The sequence below is a fragment of the Palaemon carinicauda genome, chromosome 33 (genome assembly GCF_036898095.1).
Source record: "Palaemon carinicauda isolate YSFRI2023 chromosome 33, ASM3689809v2, whole genome shotgun sequence".
NCBI classification, from domain to species: domain Eukaryota; kingdom Metazoa; phylum Arthropoda; class Malacostraca; order Decapoda; family Palaemonidae; genus Palaemon; species Palaemon carinicauda.
In genome coordinates, this window is record NC_090757.1 from 13260807 (window position 1) to 13278306 (window position 17500).

At 35.0% G+C, this 17500-nt stretch overlaps 2 protein-coding genes across 3 annotated transcripts in view; both read right to left on the reverse strand.

Annotated features, from left to right (window-relative positions):
- LOC137625857 (sodium-coupled monocarboxylate transporter 1-like) overlaps nucleotides 1-1569 on the reverse strand; it is a 25104-nt gene extending 23535 nt beyond the window's left edge. Inside the window, exon 1 of the mRNA XM_068356773.1 lies at nucleotides 1419-1569. The gene's annotated coding sequence lies outside the window, so the exon portion shown is untranslated. The remainder of the gene's footprint in view (nucleotides 1-1418) is intronic.
- A 3083-nt stretch (nucleotides 1570-4652) lies between these two features.
- Nucleotides 4653-17500, reverse strand: part of LOC137625858 (sodium-coupled monocarboxylate transporter 1-like) — a 24074-nt gene continuing 11226 nt past the window's right edge. Inside the window, exons 8-14 of one of the 2 annotated variants that reach the window (XM_068356774.1) lie at nucleotides 17130-17259; nucleotides 15065-15153; nucleotides 14588-14706; nucleotides 13961-14115; nucleotides 13526-13725; nucleotides 5700-5800; nucleotides 4653-5522 (exon numbers count right to left, since the gene is read on the reverse strand). In XM_068356774.1, coding sequence (XP_068212875.1) covers nucleotides 5278-5522; nucleotides 5700-5800; nucleotides 13526-13725; nucleotides 13961-14115; nucleotides 14588-14706; nucleotides 15065-15153; nucleotides 17130-17259 — 1039 coding nt within the window. In that variant the 3' untranslated portion in view covers nucleotides 4653-5277. The remainder of the gene's footprint in view (nucleotides 5523-5699; nucleotides 5801-13525; nucleotides 13726-13960; nucleotides 14116-14587; nucleotides 14707-15064; nucleotides 15154-17129; nucleotides 17260-17500) is intronic. The other variant, XM_068356775.1, reaches the window with a different exon arrangement.

A 17500-nucleotide genomic window follows, 5' to 3' on the forward strand; every position in this document is an offset into this window, starting at 1 on the left:
TAAAATAAATATTTCATATATAAACTATAAAAACTTAAAAGTAACAAGAAGATAAAAACTTCAAAATAACAAGAGGAAGAGAAATAAGATGGAATAATATAACATATTTAAAGGATAATATATTCTATATCGTGAAAATATATAAAGGCACATCTTTAAGAATCAAAGAGCATATAAGCAGTATCAAAATAGTACTTAATTTGTTGGACAGGAACTTACAGTCTATTAAATTTCTTATTAACGATCTAGATATTAATCTCTGGCACCGTCGTTCAATTAGTTCATTATGCATGTTGCATAAGATTTTTCATAACTCTGACCATCCTTTACATTCAGATCTTCGTGGACAGTTCCATCCTGTTCGTAATACTAGGTATGCAGTTAATTCTGATAGTCAGTGCTTCTCCATCACGAGGCTCAATACTACACAGTACTCTTAGAAGTTTTATTCCAGCTGTAACCAAGTTGTGGAATGATCTTCCTAATCGGGTATTTGAATCAGTAGAACTTCAAAAGTTCAAACTCGCAGAAAACGTTTTCATGTTGAAAAGGCTGACATAATCTTTTTATAGTTTATATATGAGATATCTGTTTTAATGTTGTTAGTGTTTTTAAAATACTGAATTTTAATTGTTTATTACTTCTTATATCGTTTATTTATTTCCTTATTTCTTTTCCTCACTGGGCTATCTTTCCCTGTTGGAGCCCTTGTGCTTATAGCATCTTGCTTTTTCAACTTGGCTGATTGCTGGCTTACCTCAGGAGATTAAATTGGGGTCGTCGTAATCCAACGCAGTTACCAATGATAATGATTTTATCCAAAGAAGTATTTTGGATTTCATGTTAATTAACTGTGTTAAAGGTCAAAACCTAAATTAATGATACGGATAGTTATACTCTCTCTCTCTCTCTCTCTCTCTCTCTCTCTCTCTCTCTCTCTCTCTCTCTCTCTCTCTCTCTCTCTCTCTCTCTCTCTCTCTCTCTTATATATATATATATATATATATATATATATATATATATATATATATATATATATATATATATATATACATATATATATAAACATATATATATACATGCATATATATACATATATATATATATATATATATATATATATATATATACATAAACATATATATATATATATATATATATATATATATATATATATATATATGTATATATAATATATGTATATATACATATACATATACATATATATATATATATATATATATATATATATATATATATATATATATATATATATATATATATAACTTCATTAAAATAGTACCGTTCCCTCACCATCGAAGTTAAAAAATAAGAAGTTCCCTTAAAAATATAAACATTTATCACCATCAAGATTAAAAAATATAAAACTCCCATAAAATTAGAATACTTTCACTCACCACCAATGTTATGAAATAGTCAAATTCCTTTAAAAAATAGAAATCTTCAATCAGGCTCCTTGCCTTAACCAGCAACCGAACAACCACAATAGTACTAGTGAACTGTGGTTCTAGCGAGACGCTCTTGTTGTGAAGTGCTATTTAAGACGGACGTTTTGCGCACGGAGGGTCGTCATTTGTTAAAAGGATGGAAGATAATAATGGCGTTGCTAGTGCTCTTTTATATGACGTTTTCATTGTTTTTCTTTTTGAGTGTGGACACATGATAGGTGTAAATGCACAAGGTTTTTTTATGGACAAATCTGCACTGTTAAAAATTTTGCCGTAATGAAACGGTGAAAATCCTGGAATAAATGTTGCCGGGCATTTACCGTTTTAAAAACGGATATATTGATGTAAAGGAGTGATATTACGGTCACCAACCCGTATTAGTTAATATTAAAGTAGGGTAAAAATTACGGTCGACTATATCTTACTGAAATACGGCTGAGAAGAGTAGATTTTTACGGAGAATTTCTGATTAAAATTACGGTTTTTTTTTTAAGTGTAGATGATCGTGTGAAGGCTACACAAATCAACATAACCGTTTAGAACTTATCGATTGCAAATGTAACTATAAGTACTTGAATAAGGAAAAAATGGCAATTATGCATTTCATGAAATTGCTTTGGATATTAGTTGATAGTGTCAGATCATAATTCCCCTTATCAAACAAATTCTTCAACGTCAAGGCCGTCATACGATATGGGATTGATGGTAGACATGCCTCATCAAGTAACTAATAATTTGAAATATATATATATTTTTTTAATAATACAACGTCCTATGCCCAACAACATATCATGTGTATATTATATGAAAAGTAATGTGCCAAGAACACATTCCTATACGCACTATGGTTCTATCAACAACACTTTGCAATCTATTACTTCAAAAGGAGGGATATGTGACAGGGTCTCGGGGAATAAGATGCTAGAATAGAAATTGATGGAAAAAGTTGACTTGAGCGGCCGACCCTTCTATACAGTGGGACTAAGAAGGTCGAAATAATAAGAGCCAAGATTGACGAAATAACAATTTGTCAAGTGTTTTGATACAACAACAACAACAAATGCAGCCGTTTTTAGTCTCCTGCAGGATAAAGGCCTCGGACATGTCTCTATTCTTGTATGGGGTTTGACCATTTTTATCATCATAGTGACCACTAAGGATTGGTGATGGTGGGAGATTTTAGTCTGATCGCTCATAAGAAACCAGCCTAGTATTGGTGTTCTTGATTAGTACAGCTTTGCTGATCGTGGCGATACACAAACCCTTTCGCCACGTTCAGGTTTCCCCACTCAGAAACCCCTCACAACAAACCAACCTAGTATAGGTATACCTGACTTGTCCTTTGCTGATAATGTCGATATGCAAACCCTTTCACCACGATAGGGTATCCCCACTCAGACGCACCTTGCAGCAAACCAACGTAGTAAGGATGGCCCTGACAAGCATAACTTTGCTGATCATGTCGATATGCAAACCTTTTCACCACTTTAACGTATCCCCACTCAGAAACACCTTACAGCAAACCAACCTAGTATGAGTGTCCCTGACTAGTATAACAAAATACACAAGACGCCGGATTTACCAGATTTTTTTTTTATTTTTGAGTGCTCACATATCTGTGTTACTTCTTTACCTGACCACATCCAGAAATTTCAATTAACTAAAGAAATGGACTACTGAGTAAATTAATTACAAGTTAAGGTGGGGCAGATAGTCAAATTAACAGCTGTAATCATATTAGCAATTCTTGGTAACACAAGAGAAACTTTCTAACTTATTTTCTTTACATTTCTCTCTCGAAAATCAAAAACACTATAAATTTTTATGCATGAAATAAAAAAAGTGTTACAGAAACGCGCTGTTTGGGCTCTCTTATTTGCTGGAAGAGACACAATGAGGCTCAAAAACCTATTGAAAATTAATTGATAACTTATCTTCTCTATGGCGATGAGCCTATTTCAAAAGAATCAGAGAAATGACGTCACTGCATGAATCACGTGACTTGATGCGAAATAGTATTTATTTTGTTTTCTCCAGTCAGATTCGATTATTATTACTATTACTAAGCTACAACCCTAGTTGGAAAAACAGAATGCTATAAGTCCAAGGGCTCCAACAGGGAAAATAACCCATTGAGGTAAGTAAACAAGGAAACAGATATAATAATGTGCCTGAATATACCTTCAAGCAAGAGAAATTTAACCCAAGACAGTGGAAAACAATGACACAGGCTATGGCACTACCTAAGACTAGAGAGCAATGGTTTAATCTTGGAGTGTCCTTCTCCTAGAAGAGCTGCTTACCATAGCTAGAGTCCCTTCTACCCATACCAAGAGGAAAGGAGACGTTGAACAGTTACAGTGCAATAGTTAACCCCTTGAATGAAGAAGAATTTTCGGGTATCTTCGGCGTTGTTAGGTGTAAAATAAAGAGGAGAATGTATGTATTGGCATAAGAAAAATAACCGTAACCAGAGAGGAATCCAATGTAGTAATATCTGTCTACCTGGCCAGTCAAAAGACCCAATAACTTTAGTGGTAGTATCTCAACGGGGGCTGGTACTTTGGCCAAACTACTCCCCAAGTTCCCTCTTCAGAGAACCCTTACTAAAGAAATTGACGTCTATTCTTCTGATATGTAGCGTTGGTAACAAAAAATCCACATCTTAAGTTTCATTTCTTTCCTTCCATGAGATAACATTTATAGATAATATCTTAAAAGAAATGACATCAAGTTTATGAAAGTTCGCTTATCCTGTGAGATATCAAAGGGTAAATGAGTACACTGATAAGCATAATCATGGCATACTACTTATCATTACCAAGCACTGATGTATTCATATATTTCACGCACGTCACTAAAACATTTTGGTAGAATGATAAATTAAAGTGTATTTGCTTTGCCTTAAATGGTGACACATTATTTCAAATAGATGTAAGTTCACAACGAACGCTGAACTCACTATAAATTTGAAACCTTAATCCGAGGCCTACAGAAAGAGTCTGTAGGTCTTGTCTTAATCTCAACGCACATCTGTTGAAATAACGTTCATATGTTTAGACTACACTAAACCAATAACCCACTCGATATCTCGTTTAAGAACTTAACATAATAAATTTAAAATAATTAATTTCATACATCTTTTAGGCGATGCCTTCTATAGATATATGATTATTGCATAAACAGAATTTGCAATTTTCAGTGAAACCAAACCTGAAACTTTATCATAATGAACACTACCGCTGAGACCTCTTTCTTTTACACAAAACTTATCTTTACACATAAAGTATATAAGGATTATAAAAGTAATTGCTTTCAATATAATTTGGCATTTTTTCTACTTAGGGGTTACACGAATTATCTATTTTTTTTCAAGATCATGCTAAATGTTGATCCGATAAGATCCTGAGATTTGATTTAATGAAATATTATTTAATAAAATTTTCTGATAATATATGCTCACAGGTATTTTTTTTTTATACAAAAAATATTTTTATTGTGAATTGGACAAATACAGATCCATCAGGGTACAATAAAAAAGATCAGTACTGAATTGAGGTTAAGTTCTGCGAAGAAAAAATTGTGCTCTAAATACCATTAATGCTCTTTCTTCCAATATTCTTATATGGAAAAAAAAGAAACATTTCCACCAAGTTCTTCCTTCTGATAAAGAATACATCCACGTAGACCTATTTCCAATCTCGAAGGAAAATAGACCTATCAGTCAGATGGTGCAGTCTCCTTCCACGAACAGGAATATTTGGTCTGATAAAATATCGCAACACAATTACTGATTAGAGAACTGAATTCAAAGGTGATTTTCAGTTTCAAAAGCTGGATTGACGTAGGCTTCAGCTGATCCAGCCTCAAACGCCTTCTTATTTGTTGTAGGTGAAGAATGACAACTATTCAAATTGTCTCTGCAAGACTTGTCACTTGACAGACGACCACGACCAGAGCTGGGGTTTCCCCCGAGGGACTGGACCCATCTGTAGAATTGCATGCTGGGCTTTTGGACTGTGTTCTCAGGTACTTTCTCTATGGCCATTGGTCCTTCAGATAATATAAAAATCAATATCAATATGGCAACTCTCAAAGGTTTATAAATAACAAAAACCAACGTACGGTATTTCTAATTGATTGAAATCGAACATTCGTAAATATCTACATTCAACTGGGTTTATAATATTTTACCTTATGGACATTTAGAAATAAGTACAGTATACTTACCAAACACTAGGGTTGCTAAGTTCGAGAAAACAAACGTTGCTAGAGTTCCAGTAGCTCCATATAAGCAGTAAGTGACCAGGTATAACGGAAACACATCAGATCTATGAAATGAAATAACAACGAAAAAACTCAGGAAAGATTTACTTATAGCCATCCCACGCTAGAGCGAGCGTGTGCATGTGCATGTATGTATGTATGTATGTATGTATGTATATATATATATATATATATATATATATATATATATATATATATATATATATAAATATATATATATATATATATATATATATATATATATATATATATATATATATATATATATATATATATCATCTCTTCCTACACTTATTGACGCAAAGGACCTCGGTTAGATTTCCCCAGTCGTCTGTATCTTGAGCTTTTATATCAACTATGCTTCTCTATTCATCATCTACTTCACGCTTCATAGTCCCCAGCCATGTAGGCCTATGCTTCCAACCCTTCTAGTGCCTTGAGGAACCCAATTGGGGAGTGCGAAGAGCATGCTCAAACCATCCCCACCTGCCCTCTCACCATATATATATATATATATATATATATATATATATATATATATATATATATATATATATATATATATATATATATATATATATATATATATATATATATATATATAAGTATGGAGACAGGAGCAATTACTCAAGCATAAACATTTTGGAGTAGGGAGACGCGTTCTGTTTTTTCATTCATTTATTTGCGCCGACGTTTCGTATCACCTTGATACATTTTCCAGGCTGAAACGATTACAAATCAATTGTGTATAAGTAAAAAGATACACACAACGTTTACCAACACCAAAATTAAAAAGCTTTTTAATAAATTAAGAATAAAAACAGAGTAAAAACAGAAACACAGAACAACAGTGAAAGGGCTTGGAGCGAATATAGAGAAACAAATTAATTCAATAATAATTATAATAATAATAATAGAAAAATATATAATAATAATGATAATAATAATAATAATAGTAATAGAACGAACAAGACACCTACCCACAGCGGTAGCGTAAGGAGAACTGACATGAAAAATTGTTATGGAAGGGAGTGTAAACAAAACAACAGGTAATTAGGCAATAAACAATTGGGTGGAAGACGACTGGTGGTTAAGAGAAGGTACAGTTAGCTTAATCATTATTGATTCAAGGGTGGTTAGTTCATCTATATGTCGGGTTCTTCCTATTATATTAAAATGACTGGTATCTATGTGTGTTTTGCAACTTTTACTGTGATTTCTTATGTTTGATTGTTCTGGATTTGATAGTCGACAACCCGTTCTATAGCTAATTCCCTGATGAGAGGAAACTCGGACTTTTAGCAGCCTCCTGGTGCAACCGATGTAAGTGCCGAGATCACATCTGGGACAATTATACTTATAAACGACACCGGAGGCAAACAGGGGGCTGATCTTATCCTTGACTTGGAAGAGTGAGCCGATAGTTCGGGGGTTTATGGGAATTAGTTTTAAATTAAGGGCAGGCAATTGTTCACTGAATAGGTTAATGCATTTTTTCCTAAATTTATTATTATGGAGAAAGGGAAATCTAGCAAACATACGGAGCTTGGGGACATTGTGGACTATTGGGGTTGGATTGAATTTCAGATTAAGTAGCTTATTAAGGGATCTATGAAAAATTGCTGGAGGGAAATAATTATCCTTAAAGTAATCAGCAAGGAAAGTCACTTCAGTATGAAAGGTAGACCAGCTTGATGTCAGATTAATGGCTCTATGGAGGAGAGTTGACACGGAATTCAGTTTAAAGTTAAAAAAACATGAGCTATAAAAATTGGTCCCCAGGCCAGTAAAGGTGCTCTTTCTATAAATACCAGTATGAAAGCCAGACTCGTCCTTGGATATCCTCACATCAAGGAACGGAAGTGAATTCTGTGTCTCTGTTTCAACCGTAAATCTAATGTTATGGTGTTGGTTGTTTAAAAACTCAAGAAAGGTATCAACATGGTAATTACATCTGAACAATGCGAAAGTGTCATCTATGTAGCGTCTATAAAAGAGTGGGCGGAAATTAGGTGGGCATACATCTAAAGCTCGCTCCTCCAGGGAGCACATAAATATGTTTGCAAAAGTAGGACCGAGAGGGCTTCCCATGGCCATCCCCTCAGTCTGCTTAAAAACCGTATTATTAAAAACAAAGGGCGTATCCAGCACGGCTAATTCTAAAAGCAACTTGAATTGAGTTCTATTAAAATTGTTGAACAAGCAATCGTCAGTGGGAAATAGCCTGTCTAAAATGATGTTGATAGTCTCGACAACGGGAACATTGGTAAACAGAGATTCCACGTCAAAGCTCGCCATGTACAGATCTGAGTCCTGTGTGATAATGTCATCTTTAAAGGAGGCCGAGTTTATTAATGTATATTTGTTGTGAGTCAGTGGTTGGAGTAAAGGGACAAGAAATTTGGCGAGTTTATAGCTAGCAGTGTTAATGGAAGAAAGGATGGGTCTCAAAGGAATTCCTTCTTTGTGTATCTTTGGCAGTCCGTACATAAGTCCATATGTAGATCCTGTTACAAAAAGGTCCTGATATGTATTTTCATCTATTGCTTTGGTTTGTTTTAGTGTTCTAAGAAATCTGTTGATTTTGTCTTCGGGTTTAGTAATATTGTAAAGGTCTGGGTCACCAATTTTGGTAAATTTTGAAGAGTCGTTTAAAATGTCATTCATTTTTTGTATGTAGTCATGTCTGTCAAGGATAACAGTACCTTTACCTTTGTCTGGACGAGTAATTATCAAATTTTTATCGCTGGCTAGGTTTTTCAAAATGTCATAATCATTCTTGGTAAAAAAAGGAGCCCATCTAGTTTTAAGATTATTAAAAGAGCTGTGGGCGAGGGCTGAGAATTGTGATCTTAAAAACTCTATATTTTTGCAAAAGGGAAGTTTAATTATTCTCTGAAAAAGTATCTCGACAGGCAAAAAGAATTGCTGATAATTTGGGCGATAGTTGGGGAGGCAAAAGTCTAATCCTAAGGACAGTAGGAATTCCTCTCTCTTCGAAAGTATTTGTTTGGAAAAATTGAACACAGAATGGATTTTATTATTAAATAAAGGAACGGTAATGCCTAAGTTTCGAAGTTTTCTGAAATGTCTATCTTCAACGGTCCGAACAAAGGAGGAAATAGCCTTATTAAATAAATGGTTAAAAATGATAGAGTCTAATAATGTCAGTGAATTGAGTACACCAGTCCTGAGTCTCGTCATTTGGTCATGTGCGCGATGAAGTTCCTTGGTCTTTGAACGTATTTCCAGCTCAAGGAGGTTCCTAGTAGCATCAGTGTAGAACTCAGAGCTGTACAGGGAGGCTTTGTAAACTTTGAACTTTATAAACTTAGGCACTATATTATTGAATTGACAGTATCTCAAAAAGTTGAGGTCGAGGTTGATTTTGTTGTATTTCTTGGTGTGTTTCTCCAAGGAACGGCAGTTGGCTAAAAGCTGTGGATCGTATCTAGTTCGTATTAGCGAGTGGAAATCCTCCACTCCTCGGGAACGAAGACGGAGGAGAAACAGGGCGGCAAAGAGGAAGCTTCCGAAAGTCATGGTGCCAGCGAATCGTAGTCCAGCATGTCAATCCAGCATAGAAGTATGGAGACAGGAGCAATTACTCAAGCATAAACATTTTGGAGTAGGGAGACGCGTTCTGTTTTTTCATTCATTTATTTGCGCCGACGTTTCCCGAGGAGTGGAGGATTTCCACTCGCTAATACGAACTAGATACGATCCACAGCTTTTAGCCAACTGCCGTTCCTTGGAGAAACACACCAAGAAATACAACAAAATCAACCTCGACCTCAACTTTTTGAGATACTGTCAATTCAATAATATAGTGCCTAAGTTTATAAAGTTCAAAGTTTACAAAGCCTCCCTGTACAGCTCTGAGTTCTACACTGATGCTACTAGGAACCTCCTTGAGCTGGAAATACGTTCAAAGACCAAGGAACTTCATCGCGCACATGACCAAATGACGAGACTCAGGACTGGTGTACTCAATTCACTGACATTATTAGACTCTATCATTTTTAACCATTTATTTAATAAGGCTATTTCCTCCTTTGTTCGGACCGTTGAAGATAGACATTTCAGAAAACTTCGAAACTTAGGCATTACCGTTCCTTTATTTAATAATAAAATCCATTCTGTGTTCAATTTTTCCAAACAAATACTTTCGAAGAGAGAGGAATTCCTACTGTCCTTAGGATTAGACTTTTGCCTCCCCAACTATCGCCCAAATTATCAGCAATTCTTTTTGCCTGTCGAGATACTTTTTCAGAGAATAATTAAACTTCCCTTTTGCAAAAATATAGAGTTTTTAAGATCACAATTCTCAGCCCTCGCCCACAGCTCTTTTAATAATCTTAAAACTAGATGGGCTCCTTTTTTTACCAAGAATGATTATGACATTTTGAAAAACCTAGCCAGCGATAAAAATTTGATAATTACTCGTCCAGACAAAGGTAAAGGTACTGTTATCCTTGACAGACATGACTACATACAAAAAATGAATGACATTTTAAACGACTCTTCAAAATTTACCAAAATTGGTGACCCAGACCTTTACAATATTACTAAACCCGAAGATAAAATCAACAGATTTCTTAGAACACTAAAACAAACCAAAGCAATAGATGAAAATACATATCAGGACCTTTTTGTAACAGGATCTACATATGGACTTATGTACGGACTGCCAAAGATACACAAAGAAGGAATTCCTTTGAGACCCATCCTTTCTTCCATTAACACTGCTAGCTATAAACTCGCCAAATTTCTTGTCCCTTTACTCCAACCACTGACTCACAACAAATATACATTAATAAACTCGGCCTCCTTTAAAGATGACATTATCACACAGGACTCAGATCTGTACATGGCGAGCTTTGACGTGGAATCTCTGTTTACCAATGTTCCCGTTGTCGAGACTATCAACATCATTTTAGACAGGCTATTTCCCACTGACGATTGCTTGTTCAACAATTTTAATAGAACTCAATTCAAGTTGCTTTTAGAATTAGCCGTGCTGGATACGCCCTTTGTTTTTAATAATACGGTTTTTAAGCAGACTGAGGGGATGGCCATGGGAAGCCCTCTCGGTCCTACTTTTGCAAACATATTTATGTGCTCCCTGGAGGAGCGAGCTTTAGATGTATGCCCACCTAATTTCCGCCCACTCTTTTATAGACGCTACATAGATGACACTTTCGCATTGTTCAGATGTAATTACCATGTTGATACCTTTCTTGAGTTTTTAAACAACCAACACCATAACATTAGATTTACGGTTGAAACAGAGACACAGAATTCACTTCCGTTCCTTGATGTGAGGATATCCAAGGACGAGTCTGGCTTTCATACTGGTATTTATAGAAAGAGCACCTTTACTGGCCTGGGGACCAATTTTTATAGCTCATGTTTTTTTAACTTTAAACTGAATTCCGTGTCAACTCTCCTCCATAGAGCCATTAATCTGACATCAAGCTGGTCTACCTTTCATACTGAAGTGACTTTCCTTGCTGATTACTTTAAGGATAATTATTTCCCTCCAGCAATTTTTCATAGATCCCTTAATAAGCTACTTAATCTGAAATTCAATCCAACCCCAATAGTCCACAATGTCCCCAAGCTCCGTATGTTTGCTAGATTTCCCTTTCTCCATAATAATAAATTTAGGAAAAAATGCATTAACCTATTCAGTGAACAATTGCCTGCCCTTAATTTAAAACTAATTCCCATAAACCCCCGAACTATCGGCTCACTCTTCCAAGTCAAGGATAAGATCAGCCCCCTGTTTGCCTCCGGTGTCGTTTATAAGTATAATTGTCCCAGATGTGATCTCGGCACTTACATCGGTTGCACCAGGAGGCTGCTAAAAGTCCGAGTTTCCTCTCATCAGGGAATTAGCTATAGAACGGGTTGTCGACTATCAAATCCAGAACAATCAAACATAAGAAATCACAGTAAAAGTTGCAAAACACACATAGATACCAGTCATTTTAATATAATAGGAAGAACCCGACATATAGATGAACTAACCACCCTTGAATCAATAATGATTAAGCTAACTGTACCTTCTCTTAACCACCAGTCGTCTTCCACCCAATTGTTTATTGCCTAATTACCTGTTGTTTTGTTTACACTCCCTTCCATAACAATTTTTCATGTCAGTTCTCCTTACGCTACCGCTGTGGGTAGGTGTCTTGTTCGTTCTATTACTATTATTATTATTATTATCATTATTATTATATATTTTTCTATTATTATTATTATAATTATTATTGAATTAATTTGTTTCTCTATATTCGCTCCAAGCCCTTTCACTGTTGTTCTGTGTTTCTGTTTTTACTCTGTTTTTATTCTTAATTTATTAAAAAGCTTTTTAATTTTGGTGTTGGTAAACGTTGTGTGTATCTTTTTACTTATACACAATTGATTTGTAATCGTTTCAGCCTGGAAAATGTATCAAGGTGATACGAAACGTCGGCGCAAATAAATGAATGAAAAAACAGAACGCGTCTCCCTACTCCAAAATGTATATATATATATATATATATATATATATATATATATATATATATATATATATATATATATATATATATATATATATATAGTCTTGGGGAGTGCGAAGAGCATGTTCAAACCATCCCCACCTGCCCTCTCACCATATATATATATATATATATATATATATATATATATATATATATATATATATATATATATATATATATATATATATATATATATATATATATATAGTCTACAAGAAAGTTCCCCAATGTAGAGGGTGACTCCATAGAGTACTAAATTCCCACTTTTAGCTTGTACTTTCAGATAAGGTTGCTAACCCAGATTCTGATCACGGATGGTAAAGTGACTCACATCAAGATTGAAAAGAGACCAAGGAATTGTTAAGGATACTTTTCTCTACAGAAGTTGAGTGAATAATTTAAGGAAACTATGAGGCCAATCATAAATGGTAAAACAATTGCTATGGGTAAACAGACTGATCGGCGTTTTGAGAGAATTCGGTCATATGGAATGTATGGTGGACAATATAAGGTTGAAAAGAGTGAGTGTCATTCAGAAGCAATAGGAAAATGGAAACACAAAGGATATGAAAGATAGATTAGGAGATAGTATATGAAGTGCTTAGCATTCTAGCAACTTTATTCAAAGGGAGTTCATCCATAATGCACAAGTTGAAGAATGAATGTGAGAGTAAATGGCCATGTAAGCGGAAGCCAGAGCTCAGAGGTAGAGAATCGGGCCCGCAAGAAATAGGCCTGTTGGACGTTCTTAACCCAACACCCTGCTATTGACCTAGCTATTAATGAGTATCACAGTCTACAGTGCTCAAGGAGAGGACCTGAGGATCAATGTTATTGTCAAAGTATATCTTAACGTGGTGAAAGGTTTGGGTATCGCCATGATCAGTGATGATGTACTAGTCAGGGTCATCCATACCAAGTTGGTTTGCTGTGAGCAATCAGACTAAAGTCTCCCATCATGAACAATCCTCAGTGGCCAGCGTTGTGATAAAAACTGGCTAAACCCCAGACGTGAATAAGGAGATGCCTGATGCCTTTGTCCTGCAGTGGACTAGAAATGCCTGCATTTGTTGTTGTAGATTATAGATATAAAAATTAGAGTGATGATGAAGAATAAAATTTTGCTCCCAGTCAAAAGCAAGGCAGCTTCAAGTTATATGTCGACATGAAGACTCTTTTTCTCATATGGCAGGTAAGAATAAGATGTGTTTAACATACCCTGGATCCTCGCCGCTATCAGTTGACGAGACTAGGAATGGAGTCGTGCTCTCTGTGAGAAGTGGTGTGGTTGTCATGTTCTCTCTTGGGCAGCCATCTGTCGACAAAGGTAACATGGGAGTTGGAGGAGCGTACAGGAAGTTTCCAGTGACCATCCACAGAGTTAGGGTTATGGAGAGAAGAAGACCCGTACAAGCACTCTGTAAAAAATAGCTTTTATAGGCCACGCATTCCTCAGAGTAAAATGTGAAAAATGCTAGACAGCTTTCCTATGTTGTGGGCTACTGATCAATTAGTAATGCTTAAAATAAAGACATTTGTTCTAAATATCACTTGCAAATATTCTCCCCCCTCATAATGGTCATGTATATACAGTATATATTCAAGTTATGATCTATAAATTAAGTCTCAATGAAAATTTTCAAATATGTTTACCTGAGATTTCACCCAAGGACACGTAACAGCCATCAAAAACAGACCTGAGATAGGACCAGTAATTGCTCCGCCAAGAGCATAGGTGATCTCGAATATTCCCCCCATGCTGCCTGCCAGTATTCCCATACCTGTGCTAATGATTCCAGACACAGAGGCTGGAATAGGAGAAAAAAATCAGTTAAGTGTATAAGGAAGGATTGTTGGTAGATGTTACAATCATTGGTGAAAGTTTTAGAGGTATATCCTTTTAGATTTGTATCACTCACTAATACAGCAGGGTAGAAGTTAAAATTCAAGGTGAAAGCATTATACATAGCGTTTTTAAAAAAGCATAAGACAGGGTTTAACCAATACAAGCACCGTACCATACAATAAATTTCCAATGGTTGAAGTTACAATTCTTAAAGGAAGCAGTAAAAGAAGGCCTTTTGTGTTCTGTGACTTTTCAAATGATACACGCCACTCTCATGCAAGTACCAGCCATTTGAATGAGTAAGGATAGAAATTACACAGAAAGAAGCATCAGTAGTGCTGATCTTGAACAGTAAACGATAAGTCCAACTAAAGAGTGCTAGCCACTAAAATCAGAAAAGGTTACACAAGGAAACTAAAAACTGTTCTAGTTACAGATAATAATGGCAGTTGTCTTCTCCTGTTGCGGTGTGAATTTAGAGAATCGGTCGAGACCACTCAGCAAATCCTTCCAGATGACAGCGGCCATGGCGTTAAGGATTGACGACACAGTGCTGCAAAGTGAGTTCATGTTTTTCTCATTAACGTTGCTACATTCAAGAGCAATTAATTCAAATCGACTTGAAAAGAATAAACAGATATCATACTGAAGTATAATAAATTGTGTCAGAAAAAAATCTAATATATCTAGTAAAATGGAATAATACACTATGTCTACAGTGACTACACGTTGCTGAGAAGAATTTTACATATGTGAATTTGAGTCTAATGAATTCTTCTAAGGTTATGACAGTATTTCAAAGCTTCTATAAAACACAATTTAGTAAATGGACATATAATGTATGTATCGAATTGAAAATCTGTCGAAAGAACTGCCTTTCTCCCAAGGTAGAGATGCAGCTAGAAGCTTACCTGAGAACACCACTGTATATGGCAGCTACAAACAGGCCTGGAATCCCAGAAAGGTACCCCAGTTTGTCAATTACGAAATACACTGTAATCTGTAGAGAGACAGATATACGTGTCTTGTACCTAGCACCATTACTATCATTATTATTTGATTGAAAACAATGGCTGCCTGAGAAGCATTAATTTTGCAGTCTATTTCATCAATAGCTCGAATAATACAGAAAAGACTATCCGACCTATTGAGAAAATAGACTGCAAAATTAATACTACTCAAGCAGCCATTGTTTTCAATCAAACTTGCCCTAAAGAGAGACTTCTACAAAAATCTATTATTATTATTATAATTATTATTATTATTATTATTATTATTATTATTATTATTATTATTATTATTATTATTATTATTATTATCACAAGGTATGCTGGAACCATAGTTGAACAGAAACATGTTTGGCCTACAAACTTTGGGGGCATCATAAGGCCTTAGGTAAAAGATTCAGAGATGCAAAGAATAAACTTTAAATAAGAAAGGATATAAAATTACAAGTTGAGATAGATAAAATACAAAATAAATAACATAGATAGATAATTTAGTCACCTACGCTCTTTTTATACCAAAAGCCTTAATCTTATAAAAGCATCTATGAATTCAGTCATTATTATTATTATTATTATTATTATTATTATTATTATTATTATTATTATTATTATTATTAGCTAAGCTACAACACTAGCTGGAATAGCAAGATGCTATAAGCCCAAGGGCTCCAACAGAGAAAAATAGCCCAGCGAGGAAAGGAAATAAGAAAATAAACAAACGGTATGAGAAATAATGAACAATTAAAATAAAATATTTTAAAAACAGTAACATCATCAAAACAGATATTTCATATGTAAACGATAAAAAGCCTTCAATTTATGTTAACATATCTATTTGTTTATTTGGTGAAATAATGACAAAGGAAGTTGTAATACAATTCGCAATTCTTGATAAGTGAATTACAGAGTGATTACAAGTTTACCTTTTGTAATGAACAGGAATAGATAAAAATTAAGAATGTACACCAAATTGACTTGGAATAAGCAAGTAAGTTTCACCTAAAAAGAAAATTTATATTTGGTGGGAAAGAAGAAACAAAGAATGATGAGAAAAATATAATAATATATGAACATAATTTCACGTATTATTGAAGTACTTATGATTATTAATATGATGATAAAAGTGGTCACCTTAAGTCAGGTTAACAAGAATAGCATTCACGAACACATGGAACGTGAAATAGGAAATACAAAAATAAACGAATAATACTAATAATATAATTAAAAGATCGAACTAGAGTGTAAACTAATGAAATAATAGCAACATTAATAATGTTTTTATCTCAAATGAGTATATTAGTGGGACAGTCAAAGCAAAAGTGTCGAAAACAATTTAGCAAAGAAGACTAAAGTGGTTTGGTCATGTTATGCGGAGCGGAGATCATATGTGCTGAAGGGTCATGGACATGGAACTGGATGCAGAAAGGGTAAAGTTCAGAAGGAAAGATAAAATAGCAAATAACATGAGGGAAAAAGATTAAAGAGAACAGGCTGAGTTGTAAATGTTGTAGAAGCTGTCCAAGGGAAGAACTGCAAGTGATTTGAGCCTTCTAGAGGCGTTGTAAACATTGTGGAGAGTGTGCAGTGAGTGCATGTGGTATTGTAAGCTAGTTATTTAGGCCTTCTGGGAGCGTAGAAGAGAATGGAGAAGGCTCATACGAAACAACGACCCCATATAGAGATGGGTAAAGACTGTAGACAAAGAAACCCAGTATATTGGGAGGAGAGTGATGGAAATGGAGGTACAAGGAACGAGAAGGAGAGGGAGACCAAAGCGAAGGTGGATGGACTGTATCAAGGATGACCTTCGATCAAAGGGATTAACCGGTGATGAAGTAAGGGACAAAGGTAGATGGAGAAAGCTGACCAGAAACATCGACCCCACATAGAAGTGGGAAAAGATGTAGACAAAGAAGAAGAAGAAGAAGAAGAAGAAGAAAGACTGTAGACAAAGAATGGACAGTCTTACCTGATCAATCTTTTCAATGTAACCAGCTGTCAAGGGATCGCAGTCGGAGTAGACGGAAAAGATCACCAATCCTGAGTAGTTGATTAAAGACCAGACTGCAACGAGTATTGCACATGAAGCGGCAAGCACCCTAGAGAGAGAGAGAGAGAGAGAGAGAGAGAGAGAGAGAGAGAGAGAGAGAGAGAGAGAGAGAGAGAGAGAGAGAGATCATTAAGTGAAGGTTCCTGGTTAATGGCATTTTTCTATATTTTCTCTAATCGAAACAATTTTATTGCTTGGGTAACTATGAACTCTAATTCTATATCCATACAAACAGAACATCAGATATGTAGTTTCAAATATTAATAAATTTTCTGTCTATAAACGAGATA